The 27,288-nt window shown below is 41.3% G+C and overlaps 2 protein-coding genes across 3 annotated transcripts; one reads left to right on the forward strand and one right to left on the reverse strand.

The window, feature by feature from the left end:
- Window positions 1-1,113: 1,113 nt before the first annotated feature.
- On the reverse strand, window positions 1,114-14,760 carry tubgcp2 (tubulin gamma complex component 2). 2 transcript variants are annotated; one of them, XM_061028299.1, is made up of 18 exons: window positions 14,661-14,760; window positions 14,242-14,402; window positions 12,072-12,200; window positions 11,791-11,967; window positions 11,119-11,278; window positions 10,796-11,003; window positions 10,506-10,705; window positions 8,822-9,011; window positions 8,586-8,731; window positions 8,313-8,493; window positions 7,080-7,260; window positions 6,825-6,997; window positions 5,261-5,389; window positions 5,058-5,178; window positions 4,757-4,900; window positions 3,510-3,626; window positions 3,147-3,310; window positions 1,114-1,546 (listed from the first exon to the last, which is right to left on the reverse strand). In XM_061028299.1, exons 2-18 carry the CDS (start codon window positions 14,389-14,391, stop codon window positions 1,471-1,473), a joined length of 2,646 nt encoding a protein of 881 aa, XP_060884282.1. In that variant the 5' UTR covers window positions 14,392-14,402; window positions 14,661-14,760; the 3' UTR covers window positions 1,114-1,470. The 2 variants fall into 2 exon arrangements, with proteins under 2 accessions (XP_060884282.1, XP_060884283.1); XM_061028300.1 differs by lacking the exons at window positions 14,242-14,402; window positions 14,661-14,760 and adding an exon at window positions 14,157-14,218.
- A 1,791-nt stretch (window positions 14,761-16,551) lies between these two features.
- Window positions 16,552-26,515, forward strand: kctd2 (potassium channel tetramerization domain containing 2). Its single transcript, XM_061027773.1, has 6 exons — window positions 16,552-17,252; window positions 19,229-19,337; window positions 19,723-19,814; window positions 19,985-20,080; window positions 20,290-20,415; window positions 22,322-26,515. Exons 1-6 carry the CDS (start codon window positions 16,881-16,883, stop codon window positions 22,349-22,351), a joined length of 825 nt encoding a protein of 274 aa, XP_060883756.1. The 5' UTR covers window positions 16,552-16,880; the 3' UTR covers window positions 22,352-26,515.
- Window positions 26,516-27,288: the final 773 nt, after the last annotated feature.

Genomic DNA, 27,288 nt, shown 5'->3' on the forward strand with positions numbered 1-27,288 from the left:
TGTGTGAGTCAGCGTGGGCAGAAATGTATGCGTGATTGTGTAAGAGACTTTGAAATGAATCCCTTCCTTATTCTAATCCAGTTGTGCATTAGACAACACAATTAAAGTTGTATATATAATAATGCAGTTAGTGTGATAGTGGTAGGATATGCACTTATTTCCACAGCAAGCTGCTGTTGCTTCTAACAATCTTAATCTGAAAATAGTAAATGTCACGTTCATTTGGGAAGGAAATTGCTTTTTACATGAATGGACTTGTAGCAAAAAGTAAAAAAATAAAATAAATAAATAAAATAAATAAATAAAAAATAAAATAAAATAAAATAAAATAAAAAATAAGAAATAAATTAATAAATTAATTTGGGAAGGAAATTGCTTTTTACATGAATGGACTTGTAGCAAAAAGTAAAAAATAAAATAAATAAAATAAATAAAATAAATAAAAAAATAAAAAATAAAATAAAATAAAAAATAAGAAATAAATTAATAAATTAATTTGGGAAGGAAATTGTTTTTTTTACATGAATGGACTTGAAGCAAAAAGTAACAAATACAATGTACTTAGAAGTCACATTCTTGTAGGCTACTGGTGGCTTTCAGTTTGATTGACAAACAAAATGTCAATGGATTGATATCCAGATTTCCATTCCGACTTCGAACAACCTATTTTACGGTATATCCCATTGGCTATACTGTCAGTATGTCACTAAGCTACCATTAGCTTGGAGTTAAGTGGCTAAATGCTAAGATTACTATTTAATAGTGAAACTAATTACAAAAGATATGAATGTATCATGACTCCTGAGTCTGTCAGTTAATATGATGATGATGATGATGATGATGATGATGATATGATAGGAACCAGACATGGGTCACACATGTAATTCTAAATTGAAGTTGTAAAGTTTCCCTTTTCAACAACTAAATACATTTAAGCTTAACAATAAGAAGCTTATGACAACCTTCAGGGAACTTTGACATAAAGGTTCAATAATAACCTTTGAAGTTTGTTTTTAGAATCAGATTTAAATATAACAACAACAAAAAACATCCAGGGAAAATTTTAAAAAATGAAGTCTGTCTACTTTTTTACATAATTGTTCAGTAAAAAAAAAAGGTCTGAAGCTTTAATTCAGTCAGTAAAGTCTTTCTTTAATGAATACAAACATACATTTTCATTTTACAGTTTCCCACATGGAGTGTCATGACTCACACTTCCAGAGCAGATTAAACACTAGTTCCACTTTTTTTAAATGTACAATTTGAAGCCTTGAAATGAGTCTGCAAACATTAGACTTTAACTCTACATTTCATACACTTTATATAATATACACACTGAAGCTTTAGCTCTGTGACTCAACAGCCAGCGTCTATGTATGGTACAGATCTGAGCGGTTTGAGTGATGGCAGTGAGACACATGATGAAAGGACGTTTTTTTACTCCTGAGGGACACAGAGAGAGATAAGATGCTACGCCGCTGCTTTCTGACTGCGCTCTATGGCCATCCTCTCGAGTCGCTCGGTGTAGAAACCGTTGAAATCAAGCCTGTGAAATCACAAGAGCAGAGTGAGTTAAGTATAAAAAAAACAACTTTCATTATTAATCCAAACAGAAATACATTGAATACAGTGCAACTACCAAAAGGTAAAAAGATCTATTTTAGTTAATTTAACTATAGATCTGTGGCTCTCTCCACAATAACAAATACAACGTGCTAACACAAACACACTTAGCCATATTTACAACCTTTCTATAAGTAAAGCTGTCTGTATCATAACCTTTAAGGCTGTTTATGGATATTTTGAGCCACTAGGGGGCAGCAGAACACACTTTTAACATACCATCAGCCCTAAATACATTTCCAACATGTGTCTGGTTCTTATCTTTCAGCTTTAGTTTGTTCTTGAACAATCAGTATCTGTTGCTCTTTGACTTTAAACAGTTTGGATTTGAGCAGACAGAGCACAGTGAGTGCAGTGTGAGTTTGAAACAAAACGTGATGAGAGGAACTTGTTGACATAAAACCAAAACAGTAAACTAACAGACAACACATGCATGAAGATGCACATCCGTCCTGTCTCCATGACGACAGTCTGTTGACAGCAGCCGCTGGATGGCCGACATCGCTGCGTTTGCTTTTTTACTGAATATTTTTTATTACAGATAATTTTTTACCCCAGAAGAAGACGGAGAAAAAAAGAGGATGTGAGTACAAAGAGACGACGCGATGTTGGCAAAAAAATATGATGAATATCAAACATTTGGAAAAGAGCGCCTGGTGACGTCAACAGCGCCTTTCTGAGCGTTTAGAGCGGGCAAACAAAAAAGGAGGAGCGCTCGGGGAACACACACTAAGATTTTTTTTTCTCATAGTCCACTGCACAGCTCCTACATTTCACCTTTTGTACATTTTGTGTTTTTTATTTGTTATATTTTACATTTTTAAATTCTATTTTATATATTGTAATATCTTCTTATTCTGTGTTATTTAAGTTGTTGCTAGTTCTGCTTTATTTCCTTGTTAATTGTTTAGCACCAATACACCAAGTCAAATTCCTTGTATGTGTAAATGTATTTGGTAATAAACTCAGATTCTGATTCTGATAAAAAGACGCTGGGCGCAGGCTTTTTGTCTGCTGCTGCAAATGCTCTCTCCTCATTGAAAACATTTTTTTTTAAAGACGCTGGGGCTCAGATAAAAATACGGGCCTTAGTAAGCTTTAGAAGACTCAGAAACATTTCTCACATCAAATGATCAGTTCTCCTTTATCTCAGCTTCCATGTTTATTTCAGAACCCAGCAGCCATTGGTTACTTTTTATTGTAGCATAATTTAAGAATAATTTACTTTATCACTGTGGTTTATATTTCATGTTCTGCAGAACAGGAACCTGCTGGAAACCAGTTTTTTTAAACTGAGTCAGGCCCGGTACACTGTAACTTAATGTTACTTCTAAACTTTCCTGTATAATAAATGACATGAAAAAGAGAGCACAGACTGTCCTGTGTGCTTCCTGTCTGAGGTTCATACTGAACTGAATAAAAGCCAAAATCTAGAAGGTAAGACATGAACCTCATGAAAAGAGTGGTCGACATTAGAACATCGTAAACGTTTTTAAAGCATGGTAGAATGTAAAGGGTAATACCTGTAGATGATGCTGATCATGCTGTGCTCACAGTCGTTGGTGCTGTAGATGCTCAGTTTGTCCAGCAGGTCGAGCAGCAGCGTGCTGAAGCTGCTGTCAAACTTACTGATCGTGGCTTCAAAGCCTGCGTCTGAGTGCAGCGTGTCCACGTACTCCGCTAACAACTGAAGAAGAGAAAAAAACAACAACACAACATGTTAAAACCTGAACTTCTGCAGTATGTCTCTTTGCCAGCTGGAACATATTATTCTCTGGTGTTGATGACCTTTCATTACATGTTTACATTCCTGGATGTCGACACAGACTTCCAGTATCAGATTGTTTTTGTTTTGACGAGGTCGGGTTATGTTGATTTCTTTTTACCTTCGAGGTTCGTCTCTTCTTCTCGGCCTCTTCAGCGTGTTCGCTCTGCGTGGAAGGAGCGTCCATGGTGCCTTGTTCCAGAGAGAGACGCTCTAACCTCATGCTCTGAGTGAAACGCTGAAATGGTCACAAGAGAACAAAACAATAAGTGTAAACGTCTGGTAGTTCATGTACTGGTAAACTACATTTAACTAAAACAGACATTTAAGTGCACAAACTGCTGAATATAAATATGTAACTCTTTTTCCTGCTGCTAACTTGACGTCCTGCATATTAGTGATGTTTGGTTTTAATATTTCCGTACTGCTTTAGTGTTTTAACAGCTGGGTCTTTTTCAGATCTTAAACAGCGTGCCCTGTTTTATCAAGAACGTCCTTTAACAACCATGGACACCGTTATTCTGCCACTAAAGCCGTTTTCACATATGCACTCCGGATAATATCTAGATAATTACAGGAGGAACGCTCCGGAGATTCTCCCGACCTAGCCGTTCACATGTGCTCCTCACAGTGGGGGACTTTCCCTGTCAGAGGGGAGGGGGGGGGCGGGGGGTTTCCCGACGTAAGACGTGACGTAAATAAACAACGCGGAAGTAGCGGCTGAAGCAACAGAGTCCGCTACACGACGCTATAATGAGAATATTTGCCTTTATATCAATGCTATGTGTAATCCAATGGAATGACAACATCCAGAAAAGAGAGGAGAACAACATACTGACGAACAGAAAACAGAATGCAGACGTTTAATTAGAGCACGGAGATCGTCGTGGTCGCGCGCAGACACTTTAAACAGTCACTGTATATAAACGTCATTCTCTTTTCATTGGCTCAAATTGAAATCTCCGGAGTATATGCTGCCGTGTTCAGACATCAGCTCACCCGGATTTTCAGCGGATAAAATACTCGGGGTCTGGACGGATAAACTCCGGGTAAAGTCCGCGCAAAAAAATGCGGCTGTTCGCGTTCACACAAAGTCTAAAGAACCTCCAGGTAGACTAATCTCAAGAGTTTTTCAGGAGATTTCCGTATGTGTGAAAAGGGTTTATGTTTAATCGTGCGTTTTTATTGACTCGCCCTGTCTACACCTCTCTCACATTGAGTCAACTAAACTAGATTTGGTCATGTGCTAAGGGACTGCAGATGTAAATTAGCTTAAGGCTAACTCTGGTGCAATGCATCAAATGGTTACATTAATGTTTTAAATACACATGGTCCCTTACAAATAAAGTTAAATTGAATTGAACAAACCTGCATGCAGTTTGTGAACTTGACGCACACGGCCATGAGTTTGGAGAAGATCCTGAGGAGCTCGGGGTTGGTCAGCATGCAGTCCTTCAGGCAGTTGTCCAGGAAGCTGGTGTGATGGCAGAGCACGTCATCGATGTTTGACGCCTGGAGAGAAAGAAGAAGAGAGAGAGAGTCAGACGAATAAACACAACATCAGTTTCTAGAAAACCCTGAGGACGGTGTAGCTTTAAAGTAACTCTGACCCTGAAACATCATGAGGAACAGCGGGCTCATTCTGTAACAGCTAGTAATCAGGACTCACAGTTTTCAGATTGTTCTCCATGATGTGCCAGGTGGGCTCCATCACCTCAAACATCATGTAGTACTGGATGTTCTGCACAAAGTTGAGCATGCGCTGTCGCAGGGCGAACGCGGCAGCAAACCTGTTTACATGTAGAGAACAGAGTGTGAGGATAATCTGCTGCTTTTTAGATAAAGGTAAATACAGGTTCAACATTAACCCACCACTTTGGAGACGGTATGGAGTACTGCTTGAAGTCTTTGTTGCTGATCCACACGTTGCAGAGGAGCCGCTCGACGTGTTTGCAGTAAAACATGTGTCGGAACAACATCTGGTACCTCGTCAGAGCTTTCCTGTGGGGGCGGGGAAACATTGTTTACCTTACTGTAATGAGATTTGTAGCAGCAGAAAACAGAATGTATCTTTATTTTGAATGCATGTATGCTGTGTGCATGGTGTTAATCATGACATCAAGGACAATGCAGACAAAGGCGTTGTCGAGATTTGCAGCACTAAGGAGGACAAATTCAATTTTCAAATGAACTGACAGTAATTTGAGGGTGAGTGATGAGGTTAAGTATCTTGGACATTAGATTACAGATCAAGTCATTTCATGAAATCTAAAGATCAGTAGATGGGCAACAACCAACCCCCCCCCTTATTTTTTTAATTATAATTATAAATATGATTTTTCTTTCTTATTTAGCTTTAAATTTAACTTGTGTTGTTTTTTGTTTTGTTTTTCTGGTTGTGTTGTGTGGTTATTTTTTTTAAAATAAAAAAATGTTGCAATGCATTTTGAAGTCACTGTTGTGAATGTAAACGATAAAGTGAGAAAAAAAAAAGAAGAAGAAAAAAGATTACAGATGAAATGAAGGATGATGATGAAGACGTCTACGGGCAGCGTCGCACGATGAAGGTTCAGACGAACCGCTCTGCTCCATCAGGTCGCTGCTTTTACAGAGACGGAGTGAAGGAGCACATTGTACTCCTCTCTCTAACGCCCCCTCGTGGTCCGACCACATAAAGCAAGTCTGCATGAACTTCAAGCAGCAAACAATGATGCACTGAGATTATTGCTCACAAGACGTCGGTGATGTAGCACCACATAAATATTTGTGGCTGCAGAGGTCGATACGCTGCGAGCCCATTTTGAGAAACCTCGTTAACTCACAAGATGATAATCATCCCGGCCTCGACCAATCATCTCGTGCAGAACTACACGCTATCAGTCCAAGATACAGCTGTGTCCTCTGAGGTCATTGTGTTTAATCATTTAGTGATTTGATTTGCACCCCGAGTCTGTGAAGAAGTTTTGATTGATTTTAAGAGAATTATTACAGAAGTTTCTTTTCTCTCTTTTTTATTTCTGTGTGGTTATTTGGCATGTGGCTACATTTATTTTAAATGCATCTCCTCAACCTTTTTTTTTTTTGCACTACTCACCACTGCACTATTGTCTTATTTAGCCTTGCATATATTAGTGGGTTTTTTTTTGCTTATATTATGTTTAATGTTTAACTTTGTACATTGAGAGCACAGTTACTGAAGACAAATTGACATGGCCAATAAAGCTGATTCTATTCTATTCTACAAAGGGACAAAGTTCAAATGATCGCCCTCTTTAAAATCTCACTCGCTCAATCATAAATAACCATCTGTGCTCTGAAAGTTTGTTGTTGATTATGATGTTCTCTGAAGGCAGAACACGATGAAATGTCAAGAGAGAGATAGAAAGAAGAAGTCATGACTGGGAGTACAGATAAAACATTATCAGCAGAGCGGAACCTGTTGATGATGAGAGAGAGCGGCCATTTGACGATGTAGTCGAAGGAGAACGCCTCCAGCCCGCTGAGAGTTGTGTCCGTCGGTTCCGCGTTGATGATGGCTTTCTCCTGTTTGGTCTCGATGGCGAGAACTCGCAGCAGCTGGGTGATGACGTCATGAGGCATCAGGTCGATCTGTGGAGAGGAGACGGCTCATGAGATCAATCTGACGACGACGAGCCTTCTTACATCTACCGTCTACCTCATCTCCACCCACCTTGAGGTCGTCTTTGAAGGGGTCCGTGTTGGCCGTGCTCATCCTGAGAGCGAGCTCCAGGAGCGCCTCGAGTCTGGGAGGAACGATGTCGTCCACCGGCTTCTTCAGCTCCTCCTCCGTCAGGTCCATGAAGTGCACAAAGAAATCGCCTTTGTCCATGAAAAAGTAGTGCTTGATGGATCTGAGAAAAAACCACACAGGTACGTCAAGTGTTATTCTTTTAGATCTCATTTCATCTCTACAGACGAGAAACTCTCAGATGGTAAAAGGAGTTCAGCTTGTATATTTGCTTTACTGCTCCTCTGACTACTCCCAAGAGGTTTTCACACCTTCACATTCACACACTGGAGTTGTAGTCAAGACCAGACTAACCAGGACCAGAGTGCTCCAAGACAAAGACCGAGACATTTAGGGATAGAGACTGAGTCAAGACCAATAACAAGACCAAGTCAGGACCATAAATATCAATGAAAAATCATCATGTTGTGGGGAGGGGGTGTGTCACTGACTTAGACCTAGCACACTGGGAAGGTTGCGGACGTAACTGGTGGATAAAAATCAAACTACAAATGAAGTGAAGTGATTTGTTCTTTTAGAAAGAGGCGTTTTCCTTCTAATCACAGTCATGACTTTGGTCTTGGCAGGTCTGGATTTAAAATCCGGAGTCCACCAAGTCCAAGACAAGACCGAGTAAAAATGCTTTAGATTCCAAGACCTTCAAAAAAGTGAGACCAACACTGATTACAACACATTCACACACTGATGTCAGAGGCTGCTGTGTAAAGTGTCCATCAGTATTAACTCATCCATTCAGACACATTCACACGCTGACGCAGCAGGAGCAACTTGGGGTTTAGTTTCTTTCTCAAGGTCACTGTGACATGTGACTGCAGGAGCTGGGGATCGAACCCCCGACCTTCCTGTTGAGAGAGCCTGACTTTACCACTGAGCCACAGCCGCCCCCCTAGATCAAACTGTAAGTACTTAAAAAAAAAAAAAAAAGGAAGTAAAATCTTCACTTTTCAGATCTTATTTGTATTCAAACTGTCTCTTAGTTAAACAAACGGAGCCTTCATAAACTGAGAGACATAACAAAATGTCAACGTGTGGATACAGGACAGCTGAGGACACACAACCTTTAAATGATCCTGTTACCCTTTATGGCTTTTCAATGAATCACCCTCTTCTTTAGCAAACTTGAAAATGAAAATCAAACATGAAAATCTATTTTACCTGAGGCGTGAAACCAGCTCCTTCTCCTCCATGAGGAAGGCTAACAGCACCTTGCTGGCGTAGTTGTAAGCCTTCTCGATCTGCTCCACATACGCCCGCTCCTTCAGCGTGTACAGGACCTCCTTAGCATCCGGACAGGTCACATCGCGCCCGCACTCCCGCACCACGTTCAGGTATTTGCCTACAAATGAATCAGAATGGAAAGAAATCTTTTGTTTAATAATTGCTCTGATTAAAGCTTACATTGTTTTTTTTTGTTTTTTTCTTGTTTACCTGTGCTTAATATTTTGTCTGCCATTTTCTGCAGAAAGGAGGGAATCCGATGCTGCACGATTGTGTATCTCTGATCCCAGTACTTGTCGTTGTAGTCCTCCTGGATTTTCTCTTTCTGCAGCTCATGCTCCTCCACCATGAACTCGCTGAGAGGACGCAGAAACAAACATGAAAACAAAACCAGATCCGGTGGTTTAGAAGTGTTATATTTTTTAAGATTCTGTCGATTGTCTTACCTGTACGGATCTTTGATGATGCCTCTGTAGATCCACTTCTCCAGGATCTCAAAGTAAGGGACGCTGGCTGCTTTGGTGAGGTAGAGACACAGCTCCTGAGCCTGGCTGTCCCCGGTGTAGTTGAAGGTTCGATCGTGAAGAAGACTCAGCGTCGACCCCCCCATACACTCTCCTTTGTCCACCGAGGACGCTGTGGGAAAAGTGGAAAAAAAGTTTTACTAAAAAAACCAAACATTTTCTATAGAGCCTTCTTTTGTTTTTATTTTATTTAATAGTTTCTAAGTATTTACTCACTGTTGAAAATCAAGAGTTAGTTTGGGTACATTTAGATTTAAAAAGTCAGCTACCTACCAGGTGTGTCACAGACTTGTGGACTAGTCGACTTCACAGCTGTGTGATGACGCTTTATGCCTGATGTCGACTAATCGCTTATCAGGATAGAAAATCTAAAACTGTGACAGTGAGTCGGCATAAAGGCTTTGATTACCTTTCCCAAGTGTGACTTTTTCTTTGCACTCGCATACATGGGAGTTAAAGCATACAGGATATTGTTGCATACTTTAATCAGAATCAGGATTTATTGCCGAGTACATTTACACCTACAAGGAATTTGACTTGGTGTTTTGGTGCTAAACAATTAACAAGGAAATAAAACAGAACTAGCAACAACTTAAATAATACAGTATAAGAAGATATTACAATATATAAAATAGAATTTAAAAATGTAAAATATAAAATATGAAAAATAAAGATAAAGAACACAAAATGTACAAAAGGTGCAACATGTTTCTCTGTGTGTTAACTGTCTGATTTCAGCAAAATACACATTAAGTTTTGCAAATTAATATTTTTGCTGGTTGCAAATCATCCCCTTCTCCTTTGTTGATAACTTCCACCAGCAACTTGTCGACATCCACTTGACTATTATCTACTCATGACTGTCGACTTCAAAAAAGCTGGAGTGGTGCAAACCCCACTACCTACTAAAAAGGTGAATGCTGTTATCTTTGAATGAATTAAACCCGTGCAAAAGATCCCCCACTTTCATAGTTTCAGTGAAGACACTCTCATTTCCATCACTCCGTCTGTCCTTGAACAGCCCATGCCTGTTAACAACGCCCCCCATCTGCACCTATCACTGACCTCAGACCCTTGTCCGACCTTTCCACCTAATTACACCTCATCAGAAGCAGCATCACACAGAGAAGACGACTGCACCCCTCAACTCGGTTCTCTGGACTTCTGTTTATCGTTTTAGCTTCTGTGCGTCCATGAGACTAGACCACACACACTTATCTTCATTTATCTTCACTTCATGTCCCAAAAAACATATATAATGCTTTACAATAAATGACTGGCATCTCAAAGAGAGAGTGTGTCAGACTGATTTCTCATGTTCTTACCGGACAACCTGTGGCGTCTGCATTTCCTATAACCACACTAAGGTTCAAACATCACTGAGGTCTCAAGAGTGATATCCAGAAACCATCGCCTCTTTTATAAAACTGGTTAAATAGCATCATGAAAGATCCCCTCATGGTGCAGTATTTGGCATTACTTTTTATCCTGCATTATTGAATAACGGTGGTTGAATTTAACTGTCTAACTTCTTGCTGTTAACCTGTATCAAACAACCCTCAAGAGGTTGGAATGAGTACGTTTGTGTTGATGTTCAGACTCTTACCGATGGAGGCCAGTATCTCCATGGTCCTCATGGTGGGCTGGATGTAAAACCAGAGCTTCTGCAGGGAGAGCAGGCCCTGTCGCTGCAGGTGCTCCAGCTGTGTGACCAGAATGAGGTACTCCTTCATCAGAGTCCTCATGGCCGCCGTCAGCGCGTGGTTCACCTGGCCGTACTCAAAGGACGACTTCTCCTCAATGAAGCTGGAGGACACAAAACACAAAACCACCTTGTAGTTATCTACACACACACACAGGGTTATAAATGAGCTGATGAGCTTATACTACACTGACCGTGTTATAGTGGAGTAATACGACGCCACAGGTAGTATCCTGTTGACCAGCTCTTTGACGGACATGTCCAGAGTCGAGTCGACGATGAAGGAGCGGTTCTGTCTCCCCAGCACGGGCTGAGCTGTGATGTCCCGCCCATCCACCCCCACCAGGACAAACAGCAGATCCTCCACCAGAGCTTGTTCCTGAGCAGCCGGGGGCATCGTACCTGAGCACAGGTGACACTCTGAAGAACTCTACCAACAACAAACAGCTGCAGGACATCATCCTACTGAGCGTGTGTCTGGCAGCAGAATGAGAAAAGAATTGTGATCTTTCTTTACCGATGGCCACAGCTGGATCTCCTGGAGGAGTCAGGCTGGTGATGAAGTCTCCGAGGAGAGCGGGTCGTTCGTACACCCAGTTAGGAAACACGGGGTTGGGCTGAGTCGGGTTCTTTTTATTGTGTTTGTCTCTCAGCATCTTGCGGGTGACTTCAGCGGGCTGCAGAGAGGCGATAAAGAAAAACGGGAATGAAGAACGAAGGCACTTCAAGTTCTCATGTTTTGAAGACAACAGAGAAAGATACAACAGCTGATGTAAATATCTGATTTGTCCTATCAGTATTATTTCCTCCTTTTTTCCTTAAAATAAAGCCAGCGGAGTAAAAGACAAAAAAAAAAGTGGGAGGGGCTGTGAGTACCAATTTTTTTTGTCGATTCCTCAAGTACCATTTTGTCAGTAAAAGTGTGAAAAATTCTCATCACAGTTTCTGTTCAACCAAGGCAAAGTTTCCAAATGTCTGATAAAAATCATCAACAATCTGAAAAAAAAAAAATAATAATAATCAAAATCTTAACAATATAAAACAGAAAAAGAAAATTATTATAATCAAGAGATACAAAAAATCTGTAGAGAAATTCACAAACAGATACCACGGGACATTCAATTTAAAACTCACTACTGAGCAGTTAAGTTCCCCCCCTGTGTGAATAGTCTGTGTAGGAAAAGCTCACCAGAGGAGCGTTGGAGCTGGCCGTCACGTTCCCGAGCTTCTTCCTCAGCTCGTCCAGTTCCTGCATGGACATCTTGGTGCTGGTCTGAGGCAGAGTGTAACTGGTGGTGGTCGTGGAAGTCGTGTTTGATGAGGACTCAGCCCGCTCTTTGGCATTCTGCTGCAGACACTGGAGCATCTACAAAAACAAACAAAAGAAAATCACAACAACGCTATGATTACCAGGCAGAGTGATAATAAAGTAAAACTGCACAAAGAGCCGCTCGGAGAGTGTGTATTGACCTCTTTATCCTCACAGAATTTGGAGAGCAGATAGACAAGAGGGTCCAGGTTTCGGACATTTTTGGACTTGAGCTCCTCGTACTTCCTCAAGAAGTCCTCGGGGGTTTTGGAGAACTCGGCTAATTTGACCTGAAAATGGTGAATGAACAGTCAAATAACAAGAAAAAATTATTCAATTCAAAACCTTTATTTTAACTCGAAAGACACTGAGGTTTCCCTCATTTACAGTGGCGTCGTGCTCACAGCGTAAAAGTGGGGACCCAAATAAAAGTGAGTAGAAAAGAAAAAAATCTGCTAAAAACAAAACAGTTACATATTCAGAAAACCGCCAGCAACACAGATAAAAACAGTTACAAATTGATGCACAACGGTCCGTTACTATGGCCTTAAGGGCTGCATGTGAGGGCTTGATTTTTAAAATGTGTTGGATGACATTTGGGAACCGGAGGGTCACCGGTTCAAGTCCCGGTGCGGACCAAATATGGAAGTTGGTCTGGTAGCTGGAGAGGTGCCAGATCACTTCCTGAGCACTGCCGAGGTGCCCTTGAGCAAGGCACCGAACCCCCTCCCCACCATCAGCTCAGGAGCGCCCCGCTGTGGGCCGCTCCGTCACTCTGACATCTCTCCATTAGTGCATGTCCACAGGATCCTGTTTGTGCATGTGTGTGTATTTCAGCCTGTGTGTGTGTTCATGACTTACAGAGTGTGAAAACTGAAATTTCTCCTTGCGGGGATCAAAAAAAGTAAATCTTATTTTTTTTAAAAGTAAATCTTAATCTTTATTTTTCAAACTGCAAAAAACAAAACAAAGCCTGTTAATAAATTATTGATATTTTGAGGGCAGTGTCATCATTAATTATAGTGTTAAAGAGGGTCAGTCTAATACCGAACCACTGAGATGCTTGACCCAGGATGGATTTGGATGACTCACTTTGGCCCCTGCTTGAAATCAACCTTTACAATCAAACTTTATTTATATAGCACCTTTCAGACAAATTAAATTGGCAGTTCAAAGTGCTTAACAAGAGTGCAGAAAACTTGTTGACAAAAAGTAGTTTATAAAATCATTGAGAGACTAATGCACACCAATAAGAATTAAAAATATGTATAAAAATAAAATAAAATAAAATAAAATAAGACACATAAAAGCAACAAGATATTAAAATAAATATATAAGAGGAAAATATTTAAAATTGTAGTAGGATAAAAAAGACAATACAGTAATGTTAAGATTTGAATTTATATAAAAGCCAGACTGAATAAATGAGTTTTCAGACTGCGTTTAAAAATCTCGATATTCCCGGCTCCTCTCAGACCCTCAGGAAGGTCGTTCCACAGTCTCGGAGCGTAACAGCTGAAAGCAGCATCGCCAAAGGTTTTCTGTCCTGCTCTGTGGAACAACTAAGAGAGAGGAACTGGAGGATCTGAGGGGCCGTACTGGTTCATAAACTAAAATCATGATCTGATAGGTAGTCTGGTGCAAGGCCGTGTAATGCTTTATAACAGGGGTCTCCAACCTTTCTTCATCTGAGAGCTACTTTGAAAAAATTAAAGTGGTCAAGTGCTACCTGCATCAAATCACCTGCATTTATTTACACAGCGCACATCAGCTGAATCAAGCTGCTGTTTGTACACGTGGGAAATCGCAATAAGCCAAAGTTTATCAATAATCTTAAATTCACACCAATGTCCAAGAAATAAACGTGAATATTTGACACTTCTTATTGTGTCACATAGTGAGCTATGTTGCTGAAAATTCACATCGATGTCCAAGAAAACATTTACAACTTTACACTTGTTTTTATGGACCAAATACATGAAGAGTGGGAAGAGGTGCATTTACTGTAGTCAGATTTATTTTTATTTTTTAACACAGTCAGTTACCTGTAGGAGACCCCTGCTTTATAAACTAATAAAATAAGTTTAAAATCAACACATAAACTAACAAGCAGCCAGTGTAAAGATTTTAAAACAGGTGTGATGTGTGCACACTCTTTATTACCCCAAAAAGATGTTTGTACCTTTTGTATTGTCTGTTCTCCTCACCTGTTGTGAAAAGGCTTCCAGACTGTGTGTATTACCCACCTTGGCACTGTGAGAGGAGACCGTGGTGGTCACATAGGGGGTCCTGTGTTTCTGCAGCAGGTCTATGTCTCTGTGTATTACCCACCTTGGCACTGTGAGAGGAGACCGTGGTGGTCACATAGGGGGTCCTGTGTTTCTGCAGCAGGTCTATGTACCCCTCTGCTCCATCTCCTCCTCGGACATGCAGCAGGCTCAGCAGCTCGTTCACATCGTGGTGGATCCTGAACTCACTCATGGCTCAGGCAGCTGCTGCAACAACAACAACAACAACAACAACAACAACACTTTAATCCAGAGGTAGGACACGGTGACGTCACTTCATGCTATCTCGCTAACTAGCTTAAAAAAAAGTCAAACCCCGTTGAAAATGAACCGGGGGGAAGGATGAGGATGCTAACTGTGATGCTAGCTAACTCCACATCAAATACGTCATTATAGATGTAAAATATCATGACTGCTTGATCGTTATCTGTCTCTCTTGTAACCAAAGTGTCTGCACTGTACCTGTCAGTTGTGTTTTGAACAATACAACATCAAACATCGACGCAGGAACAAGCGATAAACGCGCCTACCAGCAGTCAAATGATTCTTCTTCTACTGATCGAATTCCGGCAGGCTGGATACTGGGGGAGTGTAATGCTGCCCCCTGCAGGCTAGTAGGCCTTCTTGTTTTTTTTAATGTACAGGCCTACATGCCAATTGAAATTAAAAAGTTGGTATTTTAATTTAAATTTTATGACCGCCTTACCAATAGGTTGGAACTCTACGGAAGAGGATTAAGTACGGTGGCCCTGAAGGTCATATGTGCAAATATTATATAATTTCATGATTTTATATACATAAAAAAGTTTACAGCAAGTGAAATATTTTTGCATGTCGTGAAATGTTTTTCGCAATCATGAAATTTTTGCACAGTTCACCTTCAGGGCCACCGTAATTAAGGCCAGGCATGAGGAATTAATACAAAAGACAGGATTACGATATTTTTTCCAGTATTCGCTTAGAGAAAAAAGTCAAGAAAATGTCACAATCTCAAGAAATAAGACAAAATGTCAAGAAAAAAAAGTCATAATGTCGAGAATAAACTCAAATTGTTGAAAAAAAGTCTATAGGTTGAGAACTAAGTTATATAATTTTGTGTAATTTCGACTTTATTCTCAACCTTTGCGCATTGAAATTGAATCGTCCTCCTCTCATTATTTATTCTTCATTACCGGTCCTAATCCTTAATTACATTAACATTTTCTGTGTTGTTTTCAGCTCACTATTAATTCATTATTCAACCTCTACTGTTGTGTTTTATATCCCATTTTATAGTTTGCATAGTATTTATTTCATTTATGTAGACTACCTCATATTGTATAGAATGCATAGTACTCTCTGATTGGCCTGATTGTTGATGTGTTTTTAATTATCCTCTAGAGTTCCTGTCTTTCTTTTGTCTGGCAAAGCACTAGTATCAAAAAATACTAGTACATCAAGGTTTACAATTCTGGTGTCATGACAGCCCTAATTAGAAGTTGTTCTTATATTTATTTTAACTGCTATGTTAAGTGTGAAAATATTTAAACGTGGTTGGAGATTACCCATAATTGCTGTCTCAACGAGACGAGATAAATTAAACATAAATATGTTTTCTTATTCATTTCTGTATGTCAATCATGTGTTTCTTTAATTTTTAAAATAAATTCTAACATTAATGAGGAACATTGATGATTTAAGCTCACTGACTCTTCTCCTTCTTCCTGTCTGTGTTTTTCTTTTTCATAATTCTGTAAAAAAAAATGTTTTTTTGAAATAGATAAATAAAAAGGGAGGGTCACAGATAGACAGATAGATAGATACTTTATTGATCCTGAGGGAAATTCAAAGCATCCAGTAGCAGGTTACAAAGACGTACATGACATGAAACATTTGTTACAAATTAACCACAAAACCGACACCCCCCCCTCCCATACATATATATTAACCTGAAGAAAAAGATTTAAAGAATACCCCTAGATGAATCAAACTTAAACTGTGCAATTAAAAATAGACTTATACAAGAAATGTACATAACCCGTGCAGGGATAAAAATATGTGTAATTTAAACAAGAACCTAGTTGAGGGAAAAAATCTGTAATTAGACCTGAATATAAAAAATAAAAAATAAAAAGTGTTGACCTTCTGAAGTTGTGTTGTTTATATATGTACAGCTGGAACAGCAGATACAACGGAAGTAACCACAATCAGAATATTTTAAGGCTGGACGACTTTAATTATCAAAATGTATTAATTATTTGTGATATTATATTTCAGAACATTTAAATTTATTATGATTTGCTTTAAAATATTTCTAGTCATCAAACTAAATGTATCGTCTGTATCTGCTTTTATTTTGAAGGGCTTGGCGGAAGTAAACAGTAATCACGTTACAACCCGGAAGTATTGCCTTTCTCCGATTAACGTTTTGAATAGACGAGAATGAGCAATTTATCTCATGAAGAAACGATTAAACGCGATGCTGCGAACATCGGTCGGTCGTTGATAATCGTGTTCGTATCCTAATCTTTGTCGTTTGAGGCGGAGGCGGTCGAGTGTGAGCAGCAACGCCCCGATGAGAGCCACCCCGTCGGAGAAAAATATCCTCTCCGTGTTTACAAATCGACCGAGAGAAATTATTTCCCCGCAGAGGGTCGTCGGCTAATCGTGTGAGTGTAATATCAGACGAAAAGGAAAAAAAACATGGCTGAACTGCATGTTGTGGAGCAGAGCAGCACGGGCACCATCGAGCAGCCGGAGCACCGCGACGTCCGCGGCTCTATGCGCCTGGCGTCGCCCACTCTCATGGTCCCTCCGCGGGGCAGCCAGCTCAGTCCCGGTGGGGTGTCGAGCGGAAGTAGCGGCGGCGGCGGCGGCGGACGGTCGTTGTTCGGGTTCCCGGGGAAGAACAACCCGAACTCCCCGTCCGATTCTGCAGACAAGCCGGGCTCACGCTGGGTTCGTCTGAACGTCGGCGGGACATATTTCATCACGACGAAGCAGACGCTGTGCAGGGACCCCAAATCCTTCCTGTTCAGACTGTGTCAGGAAGACCCGGACCTGGACTCCGACAAAGTGAGTACATGAAGTCACAGATATGAGCTTAATGTGATTTTATTTCATATTTTGATTTAGGGTTACTTCGATACTAGTAAAAATCTACGGAGGCCCTGAAGTCCCAAAGGGGAAAAAAATGTATATTTCGAAAACATAATATAAGAGATGATGTTATGCACACGTTGTTATTCTTGTGTGCAAATTATATATATTTTTAAAACTTTTGGGGGACTTAGACTTTGTCCTAGATGCCTCATATTTGGTATTTATTTGTTTTCAATGAGTTAAATTTGCAGACAAACTCCGTCTCAATTTCTATTCTGCAAAAAAAAAACTTTGACAGCAACATGTTTGTGCAATTCTTAGACAGCGTGCAGGAATTTGCTGACAGTTATTTTAGGGATTATTTTCTTTCCTATGCACCTATCTGATGAAATAGTATTTTTATTTATTTATTTTTTGTTTATTTTTGTGCTTTTTGTGCCTTTTAATAGAGAGATAGGACAGTGGGTAGAGTCAGAAATCAGGGAGAGAGAGAGAGAGAGGGGAATGACATGCGGGGAAAGGAGCCACAGGCTGGACTCGAACCCGCTTGGAGGAGCCTCCATACATGGGGTACGCGCTCTAACCACTGCGCCACCAGCGCCCCGAAATAGTTTTCTTTAAGCTTACATATTTTTAGTAACGTAATTGTACATGAACATGCAAATGTCCAAGGCACAATTTCACCTGAGAGAAACACAAACTAGATTTTTGAAGGTTTCAATATTTGAGAGCTTTCAAGAATCAAACCTCCATATATTAAACAATAACTAGTTATAGGCCTAACAGAATGACAAACAGGGGCCCATTTTAGAAGAGCTCACATGGTTTTCTCAAAGACAGGTGCTCTCTAGACAGAATCCGTCTCCACCAGGTCTGGGCAATAAATCTGCTTTTGGATCAAAAATGAAAATCTAGATGTTCTCTTTATTTTGCTCTGCTGCTCCTCTTGGGCCCCCTTGTTTACTTTGACGTTTACGTTTGCTGCACCCTGAAACAGTTTGAAGACGAAGTTTACAGCGTGCACTTTAACCCCCGAAATAGAAATTCAGAGAACTTTATAAATCCCCAAAAGAAAATGTAGTTTGCTATAATTAAAGCAAAACTTGTTCTAAGTTATTTCTTTGTCATTTTTTGTTCGTTTTTTAGAAGAAGAAAAAATCGATTAACCTGTTAATCGAGTTCTATGTGATAAAACCAGAGATTCGATTTTTAGGTCATATCGGCCAGCCCTATCACCACAGAAGACAAACTCAGCACATCGAACAACGGCTCATTATCATAATTTCTCACAATAAAATAAAAGTTGAAAACCCCCTCGAGAAATGTCACACGAGACCTAAAAGTGTCCAGAAATCATGACGCTGATGAAGTAAACAGTGAGCATGTTTTTTTCCGCCAACCTAACTCAGACATATCTTTGGCATCTCTGTGAAAATGCGAAACGGCAAAAACAAAACAAGGAAATAATGACAGCACAGCACCTAGATCAAGACGGCTGATATTTCTTCTTCCTCATTGATCGGCTTCAAGTCAGAAAGGTTAAAAATACACAAACAAGCCACAAAAGTTTTAGATTTTTTTGGGTCATTTTCAACTTCTTCTTTCCTTTTTTTTTCTGGACATTATCGGCCTCATCATTTTACTCTCCAAAGTTTCACAAAGGGAGGACAAAACTAATCGTCCTTGGGGCGCTGGTGGCGCAGTGGTTAGTGCGTGCGCCCCATGTATGGAGGCTTTGGTCCTCCAAGCGGGCGGCCCTTGTTCAAATCCAACCTGTGGCTCCTTTCCCGCATGTCATTCCCTACTCTCTCTCTCTCTCTCTCTCCCTGATTTCCAACTCTATCCACTGACCTATCTCTCAAATATAGGCCCAAAAAGCCAAAAAAAAAATCTTTAGAAAACTAATCGTCCTTAAAACCTCAACCCTCTTGTTTTCTTTCTCCTCACAGGATGAGACAGGAGCCTACCTGATCGACAGGGACCCCACGTACTTCGGCCCCATCCTGAATTACCTCCGACACGGGAAGCTGATCATGGATAAAAATCTGGCTGAGGAAGGTAAAATATTTTGTTGCCTGGTGTTAGACTTGTAGGGCTTTCACACTTTGAACAGAACTCCTGAAAAACTCCTGATGTTTTCAGCTGCATGTGTGAACGCAAACAGTCGATTTTTGAGTTTCTCCTGCCAGCACCCGGGTGTTTTCTCTGCAGAAAGTCAGAGTGAGCTGATGTGAGACCGCAGCAGGAAATGAACAGGAGAATTCACCTCGAGTGAATGGGAGGGGGTTGTGGTGTTTATTCCCTGCAGTCTCCTTCTCCATCCTCCTGAAGTTCTCTAGAACTTTTCAGGAGTGCATGTATGAAAGCGGCTTTAGAGACCAATCTACAGTGAGCAGCGAGGAGATCTAAAAATGGAGTCTTACCGGCCTTGTTTCTGTGTCAGGTGTTCTCGAGGAAGCCGAGTTCTACAACATCGCGTCTCTGGTGAGGCTGGTCAAAGAGAGGATACGGGACAACGAGAACCGGACCTCTCAGGTACAGAATAACAGAGGCGGGGAGCAGGAGGAGGGTCAGAGGACCCAGAACAGAAACTGCTGGATGAATCTGTAAAACCACAAACTACTTAATTAGGACAAGCAGAACCCAAAAATAGCTTTTTTATCTGTTTGTGCAGATTTTTGGTGTTGTTGTGTCTCGTCCCTCAGGGCCCCGTGAAGCACGTGTATCGAGTACTACAGTGCCAAGAGGAGGAGCTTACACAGATGGTCTCCACCATGTCGGACGGATGGAAGTTTGAGCAGGTGCAGAACATGAAGCTGTTTGTTGTTATTTTAAGGTTATGCTTCAGTTGTTTCAAAGCGACTGTTTCCGGCTTCAGTTTGGAGCAAGCAGCAACCTCAGGTCTTGAAAAATGAAGCCAACTCAAATTTACTGCTAACTTCAGATTTCTTTCACGACTGTAACCCAAATATTTTTCCTGTCTTTTTTGCCCTTTTTCCCCGGTTCTCAGCTCATAAGCATCGGCTCTTCTTATAACTACGGGAACGAGGACCAGGCGGAGTTTCTATGTGTGGTTTCCAGGGAACTCAACAACTCCACCAACGGCATCGTCATCGAGCCCACCGAGAAGGCCAAGGTGAGAAATCAGCTGATCACAAATCCCGTGAAGAGAAACTAAAACTATTGACTGAGCACCCCAAGCCTGATTTTCTGACTTCATTCTATTACTTTGTTTGTCACAATGCTATGAACTCTGGGTAATTCATCCAAGCTAAATCTGCAGAAATGCCCACTTACAGACAGGGTGCATAAAGGGCTGGAAAGGTGTCAAAGTGTGAGATAAGGTGACAAAGTGTGAGATAAGGTGACAAAGTGTGAGATAAGGTGACAAAGTGTGAGATGTGTGAGATAAGGTGACAAAGTGTGAGATAAGGTGACAAGGTAACAAAGTGTGAGATAAGGTGACAAAGTGTGAGATAAGGTGACAAGGTAACAAAGTGTGAGATGAGGTGACAAAGTGTGAGATAAGGTGACAAAGTGTGAGATAAGGTGACAAAGTAAGAGATGAGTGAGATAAGGTGATAAAGTGTGAGATAAGGTGATAAAGTGTGAGATAAGGAGATAAGGTGACAAAGTGTGAGATAAGGTGATAAGGTGACAAAGTGAGATAAGGTGACAAAGTGTGAGATTGTGAGATAAGGTGACAAAGTAGGAGATAAGGTGACAAAGTGTGAGATTGTGAGATAAGGTGACAAAGTAGGAGATAAGGTGATAGTGTGAGATGTGTGAGATAAGGTGACAAAGTGTGAGATAAGGTGACAAAGTGTGAGATTGTGAGATAAGGTGACAAAGTAGGAGATAAGGTGACAAAGTGTGAGATTGTGAGATAAGGTGACAAAGTAGGAGATAAGGTGACAAAGTGTGAGATAAGGTGACAAAGTAGGAGATAAGGTGACAAAGTGTGAGATAAGGTGATAAGGTGACAAAGTAGGAGATAAGGTGACAAAGTGTGAGATGAGGTGATAAGGTGACAAAGTGTGAGATAAGGTGACAAAGTAGGAGATAAGGTGACAAAGTGTGAGATAAGGTGACAAAGTAGGAGATAAGGTGACAAAGGGTGAGATAAGGTGACAAAGTGTGAGGTAAGGTGATGAGGTGACAAAGTGTGAGATAAGGTGACAAAGTGTGAGATTAGGTGACAAAGTGTGAGATAAGGTGACAAAGTAGGAGATAAGGTGACAAAGGGTGAGATAAGGTGATAAGGTGACAAAGTGTGAGATTGTGAGATAAGGTGACAAAGTAGGAGATAAGGTGACAAAGTGTGAGATAAGGTGACAAAGTAGGAGATAAGGTGACAAAGTGTGAGATAAGGTGATAAGGTGACAAAGTAGGAGATAAGGTGACAAAGTGTGAGATGAGGTGATAAGGTGACAAAGTGTGAGATAAGGTGACAAAGTAGGAGATAAGGTGACAAAGGGTGAGATAAGGTGATAAGGTGACAAAGTGTGAGGTAAGGTGATGAGGTGACAAAGTGTGAGATAAGGTGACAAAGTGTGAGATAAGGTGATAAGGTGACAAAGTGTGAGATAAGGTGACAAAGTGTGAGATAAGGTGATAAGGTGACAAAGTGTGAGATAAGATGACAAAGTGTGAGATGAGGTGACAAAGTGTGAGATAAGATGACAAAGTGTGAGATGAGGTGACAAAGTGTGAGATAAGGTGACAAAGTGTGAGATGAGGTGACAAAGTGTGAGATGAGGTGACAAAGGGTGAGGTAAGGTGACAAAGTGTGAGGTAAGGTGGTAAGGTGACAAAGTGTGAGATGAGGTCACATGGTTTGATTAGCAGAGTAATGTGAGCAGAGAAGTAACATGAAGCAATAAATATACAAATAAACATCCAGATAGAGCGAGAGAGAGAGAGATTTAAAAATAAATAAATATTGATTTGAGTGAATTTATTGACTCTATGTGTCAAAGTGTTGCCGTAGTGACGGGACCAAATCAAATGTCTTTGAGTGATGTGTTTCCTGTCTCTCACAGATCCTTCAGGAGCGAGGCTCGCGGATGTGAAGAGACCCTGAGCTCAAACACACTTAATCAACAACAACAACAAAATAACAACAAGAACATTTCCCCCAGTTTTTATCAACCGGCATCATCCTCATCATCATCATCATCATCATCATCATCATCATCATCATCATCATCATCATCATCACATCATCATCCTCATGACCTCGCCTCCTCCTCTGGTGTGCCTTTCCACAGCGGGGACGCCTCCATGACGCCCCCCCACCCCTCCCTCAGTCCTCGTCCTTCAGAGCTGCGACGGGACCCCGGCTCGTCTCCTCGTTCGTCCTCGTCCATCGCAGGCTGTGGGACACTTTGGGAGGATTTAAAAAAAGAAAAAAAAAAACAGGAATCACGAGTGAGAGGTTTTTTTTCTTCACAGCAGCTTTTTGATGGTCAGTGTGGATACGGTGCTGATTGTTGCCCCCTTTTTTTGTTATCAGTGGAAGAAGGATGTACTACAAAAACATCTTCATCGTTCTCATCTGCGCTTTTTAAACCGACCGGGATGCGTCCTCTCTCTCTGACACGCTCGGCTCCGTCGACTCAGCGGGAAAAATCTCCTCAGGACTCTCACAGCAGGACGTCACAAAAGGAAACGAACACTGACAGAGCTTTCTTTCTGCACACGAGGGGAGCGCCGACGCCCTGCCGCCCGCCCCCCCCTCCTCCATCTCCGTGCACTCCCGGAATCCTCGGCCCCCGACGTCTGAGGTCAAACAGCGTCGCTTCAAAACCGAGCCAGGAGCAGAACGGGATCGCTGCGTTTGAGCCGTCCCGCTGCAGCGTCTCCTCCACTTTCTGTGTATTCAAAAACAAACACACACACACACACACACACACACACACACACACACTTCTTCTGTTTCCTGGTTTTTGGGGCTCGACTCGATCTCTGGATATTTCCGCGCTGATGAAAAAGCGGAAGACTAAAAAAAAAAAGACTTAACCTGTGTACAATTTGTCAAGGCATGTGAGGACTCTATATAACTCTATATAGGCTACATGATGAAATTATATGAGAAAAAAAAATCGAATGCAACATGGTGTACTTATTGATTTTCTGTATCATAGTTGTCATATATATATTTACATATTCTGGTGGGTCGATGTATTTAAAGGACACAGAGAGAGAATATCGTATTTGTAATCGAAGGTTTTTCCCGCCCGGGTGTCATGGATGTGAGATTGTGTTTTTTTTGCGGCACCTCTCTCTGCTTTCTGTCCGTGACTGAAAACATCGCAGCTGCTGCACGTTTTTTTTCTGTTGTGTTACTCAAAACAAAACTCCAGATATCATCATCTTGCATATCTTAAAAATTGTAATTAGGGATGAGGAAGGTGAATCGTCATCGCCGTTTGGGCATGGCGGAGATTAGACTGTGATCACCTGAGTCACTCATATCTCTCTCCTCTCTCTTCTCTCTCTCTCCTCTCTCCCTCTCTCTCTTCTCTCTTTCTCTCCTCCCTCTCTTCTCTCTCTCCCTCTCCTCTCTCTCCTCTCTCCCTCTCTCTCTCCTCTCTCTCCTCTCTCCCTCTCTCTCTCCTCTCTCTCTCTCCTCTCTCTTCTCTCTCTCTCTCTTCTCTCTCTCTGTCTCTCTCTCTCCTCTCTCTCTCCTCCCTCTCTCTCTCTCCTCCCTCTCTTCTCTCTCTCTCTCTCCTCTCTCTCTCCTCCCTCTTTCTCTCTCTTTCCTCTCTCTTTCCCTCTCTTCTCTCTCTCTCTCTCTCTCTCTCTCTCTCTTGCCGCTCCTCGCTTTAAAAACCTTAATAACTGTGTTTTCTCTCATCGTGCAGCACTTGTAGCATCTGTGGTGACGAGTGTCGGCAAATCTTTCTCTGAGCTTCGGAGTGGAGCTTTTATTTCAGATGTTAAGTTGTTTTTTGTTTTTTTTTGCCGGTAGATTGGCTGAAGTTTGTTTCTTTTGATTTATTTAATATGTTAAGCTGCTCATGTGACACGAGCTGAAGACTTTTAACAACAAAGTCAGTTTATGGTGAAAAAGGTCATAATATAAAATAAAAAAAAGATTGCATTTATATGAAATCTTCTGAGGGACGTTTGGACGCTTCACATGTTGGAGGGACCAAACAGACGCCTGAATATGCACAGCGGTATTTTTAAGTGATGTGCAAAAAATTCAAACATTAATTGTTCTTCTACTTATTTCGTGCATTCACCAAAAGTATCCGATCAATCTCTAAGGACAAGTTTCTTTGCTTTTCTGTAATTCTGAAAATTAGAGAAAAGCTCTGAAAGTCCTGCACACTCCTCCTGCTGAACATCAGAAAAAAATCACAACGTTTCAGTCCCTCTGGACCTTTGTGTGTGTGTGTTCTCAAACTATTTCCCCCCCATGATCGTAAGTAGACGCTGCAGACTACATGTCCCACACCTGAGCACACCCCAGGGGGCGGAGCTTTGTCTACTTAAAGATCATGGTGGGAAACAGTTTGAGAGCAACAATTGACAAATTCCCAGAGGGACTGAAACGTGTGATTTTTTTTTTCTAATAAAATTGTGATGTTTAGCAAGACGACCTCGACCCTTTGATGCATGTCACCCCCCCCCCCCCCCCCCACCTCCAAACATTTCCTGCCTCTCTTCAGCTGTCCTTCTAAAAAAAAGAGGCAAAAAGGGCCCAAAAAATATCTTTAAAAAACACTTAAACCCTTGATGAATCGACTAACCTCGGCAGATGCTTCATGAATGTTTGCGGCCGTGTCACATGAGCGACTTCAACGCAAAGTTTGAGTCGTGTTTTGAACGTATCAGGTGGAGAGTTTTGAAACATTTCACTTGCGCCCGTTGTGCCGACTGAGCTCCCGTTATCATCACTGCCCCCTGAAGAAGTGAAAAGGAGGCGTCACATATTCTATCGCTTGAATCACTTTGATACGTGTAAAAAGTTAATTTATATCAGCATGAACTAAAAAGAATGCCAAAAAAAAAAAAACCCTATACCTTTTAGTTGTCGCCATGCTCCCCTGAGCGCGTTCAGTCGGGCGCCGGAGCTCTGAACTTTGATGTGACTTCTTCTTTGTTTTTATTATTTAGTTGTTTTTCCTCTCGGCTGTGTGTCGTGCAGTTAAACTCTGCTGATCTGAGGCGTCTCATCGAGGAGCACTTTTTTTTTGTTGTCCCCCTCGTGTCCAGTGTCGTGCCTTTTGACCTGTGTTGTGCACAGTTGTTCTCCCCTCTTATCACAAGGCGCCTCTCCGACCTTAAAAAAAAAAAAAAAACTTACCTGAGGTGTGATGTTTAAAAGCGGTCTTTAGCTCGGTTTGTATCGTTCGTGTTCCAGTAAGAGGCGAGCCGACAAATCCATCGACCCCCTCTGCTTTTACTTTCACGTTATGCTAAAAAAAAAAAAACTCAGCTCCTTCTCGTGCCATTTGCTTTCAAGCTAAAATCACGCCATTTCAAACTGTGTCTGAATCTGCTGGGAACACTGGGTGACGGTGTTTGCTACTTACTGGGAGGAAAGCAGGAAGACCAGTCGACGCAGGTTTCTTATCTTAGTAAAAACTCCAGCAGTGCACTTGTAAACTGAAATCAAATCTGACTTCTAACTCGCCGCCATTCGGCCTCTTTTTTGCATGCTGAAGCAAAAAACCCCTGATGATTAAAATTGTTTTTTCTTAAATGTGTGTTATGAACCTTGAAGCACTTATTATACCCGCCACCTTTTTGTGATCCCGGTTTGAACCCCGATGGTTCAGAGTGTCAGGTCGGTGGTTCCCAAAACGGAGGGCGAGTCAGGACCGCCAAGAGCAGGAGGTCACAAGATAGTCGACGAGAAAACGAGCTTACATTTCCTGGCCTTGATTTCACTTTTCTAAATGTTTAGTTTTGTCTTTGTGTTAGCCTTTCCATGCTAGCAGTCAGGCTGTGTGGACGGCGATGCTAACAGTAAGCTAAACAATGATCCAAACTTGTAAAGACGTTTAAAAGCATCTGAGGATGAACTCGCTGACTGACTGATGATCTTTCATTTAGTGGCACCATGAATACCTCAAAGACTGATTAAAAGAATCCTAAACTGTACGTTGTTGAGGTGCTAACTAGCTTACTAATTTCTTTATTTATCGCTTATACTTGTAAAGCTAGCTACTCCAGTCAGTGCTGCTTATTAAATAAAACGAGACAAATTATTCTAAAATCAATCCATTAATGTTTATTTGTGTAACGAGCACGACTAGACTGTACTCTTTATTATATCATAAAACAAGATGGCCGCCTTGACACAGCCGTACAGAGCCGCTAGCTTGGCTGTAGACTTCTTTTTAAAATTTTACTTCTTGAGGAATCGAATAAATTGTTAAGACTCTTTGATTGAACCGGTCACAACTGGTAGATTTAAGCCCCGTTTCTACCAAGTGGTCCGGTTCAATACGGTACCCACTTATGGGCGTTTCCACCGTCAAAAGTTGGGAACGGCGCCAAAATACGAGATCTGTACCGTCCTACTTTTTTGGTACCGTTCTGTTTAGGTACCGATCCAACCCTAAGGGGTCCCTTTATAAAATCTTCGACAAGGGGGTACTTACGACCAGGGGCATATCCAGAGGGGTGGTCTGGGCCCCCCCCTTGAAATCTTATTGGCCACCCCCAAATCCTGAACTCTGATTGGCTATTTGTCAGAGATGGGACTTGATATGTTTGACATCCATTTTTCAGGATGTGTTGCAAAAGCCAGAAGTTTGATTGCAATTTTCAAAATACTTCAAATGTTTTTTGTTTTGAGTCCTTGAAGAATTCAGCTCAGAAGATGAATACGCTGCCATCGTCTTGTGTTAGTTAAAAGTCGATGTGATCGGTGCAGACAGGAAGGGGTTAATAAATGCTGTTTATTCATGTGTGTGCACCTGAACATCAGGCCACCCCTGCACGAGTCAGCGCCCCAGGTAGCCCCCCCCCCCCCCCCCCCCCCCCCCAG

The sequence above is a fragment of the Labrus mixtus genome, chromosome 21 (assembly GCF_963584025.1).
Source record: "Labrus mixtus chromosome 21, fLabMix1.1, whole genome shotgun sequence".
NCBI classification, from domain to species: Eukaryota; Metazoa; Chordata; class Actinopteri; order Labriformes; family Labridae; genus Labrus; species Labrus mixtus.

Excerpts from the sequence above, each read along its gene's own strand:
- tubgcp2 (XM_061028299.1), bottom strand. The coding sequence starts at position 14,391 with ATGAGTGAGTTCAGGATCCACCACGATGTGAACGAGCTGCTGAGCCTG. Across the intron at positions 11,279-11,790 it reads CCAGCTCCAACGCTCCTCTG|CCCGCTGAAGTCACCCGCAA; the intron begins GTGAGCTTTTCC and ends GCCTCTCTGCAG. Across the intron at positions 1,547-3,146 it reads ATGATCAGCATCATCTACAG|GCTTGATTTCAACGGTTTCT; the intron begins GTATTACCCTTT and ends GTGATTTCACAG.
- kctd2 (XM_061027773.1), top strand. The coding sequence starts at position 16,881 with ATGGCTGAACTGCATGTTGTGGAGCAGAGCAGCACGGGCACCATCGAG. Across the intron at positions 19,815-19,984 it reads ACGAGAACCGGACCTCTCAG|GGCCCCGTGAAGCACGTGTA; the intron begins GTACAGAATAAC and ends CTCGTCCCTCAG. Across the intron at positions 20,416-22,321 it reads AGCCCACCGAGAAGGCCAAG|ATCCTTCAGGAGCGAGGCTC; the intron begins GTGAGAAATCAG and ends TGTCTCTCACAG.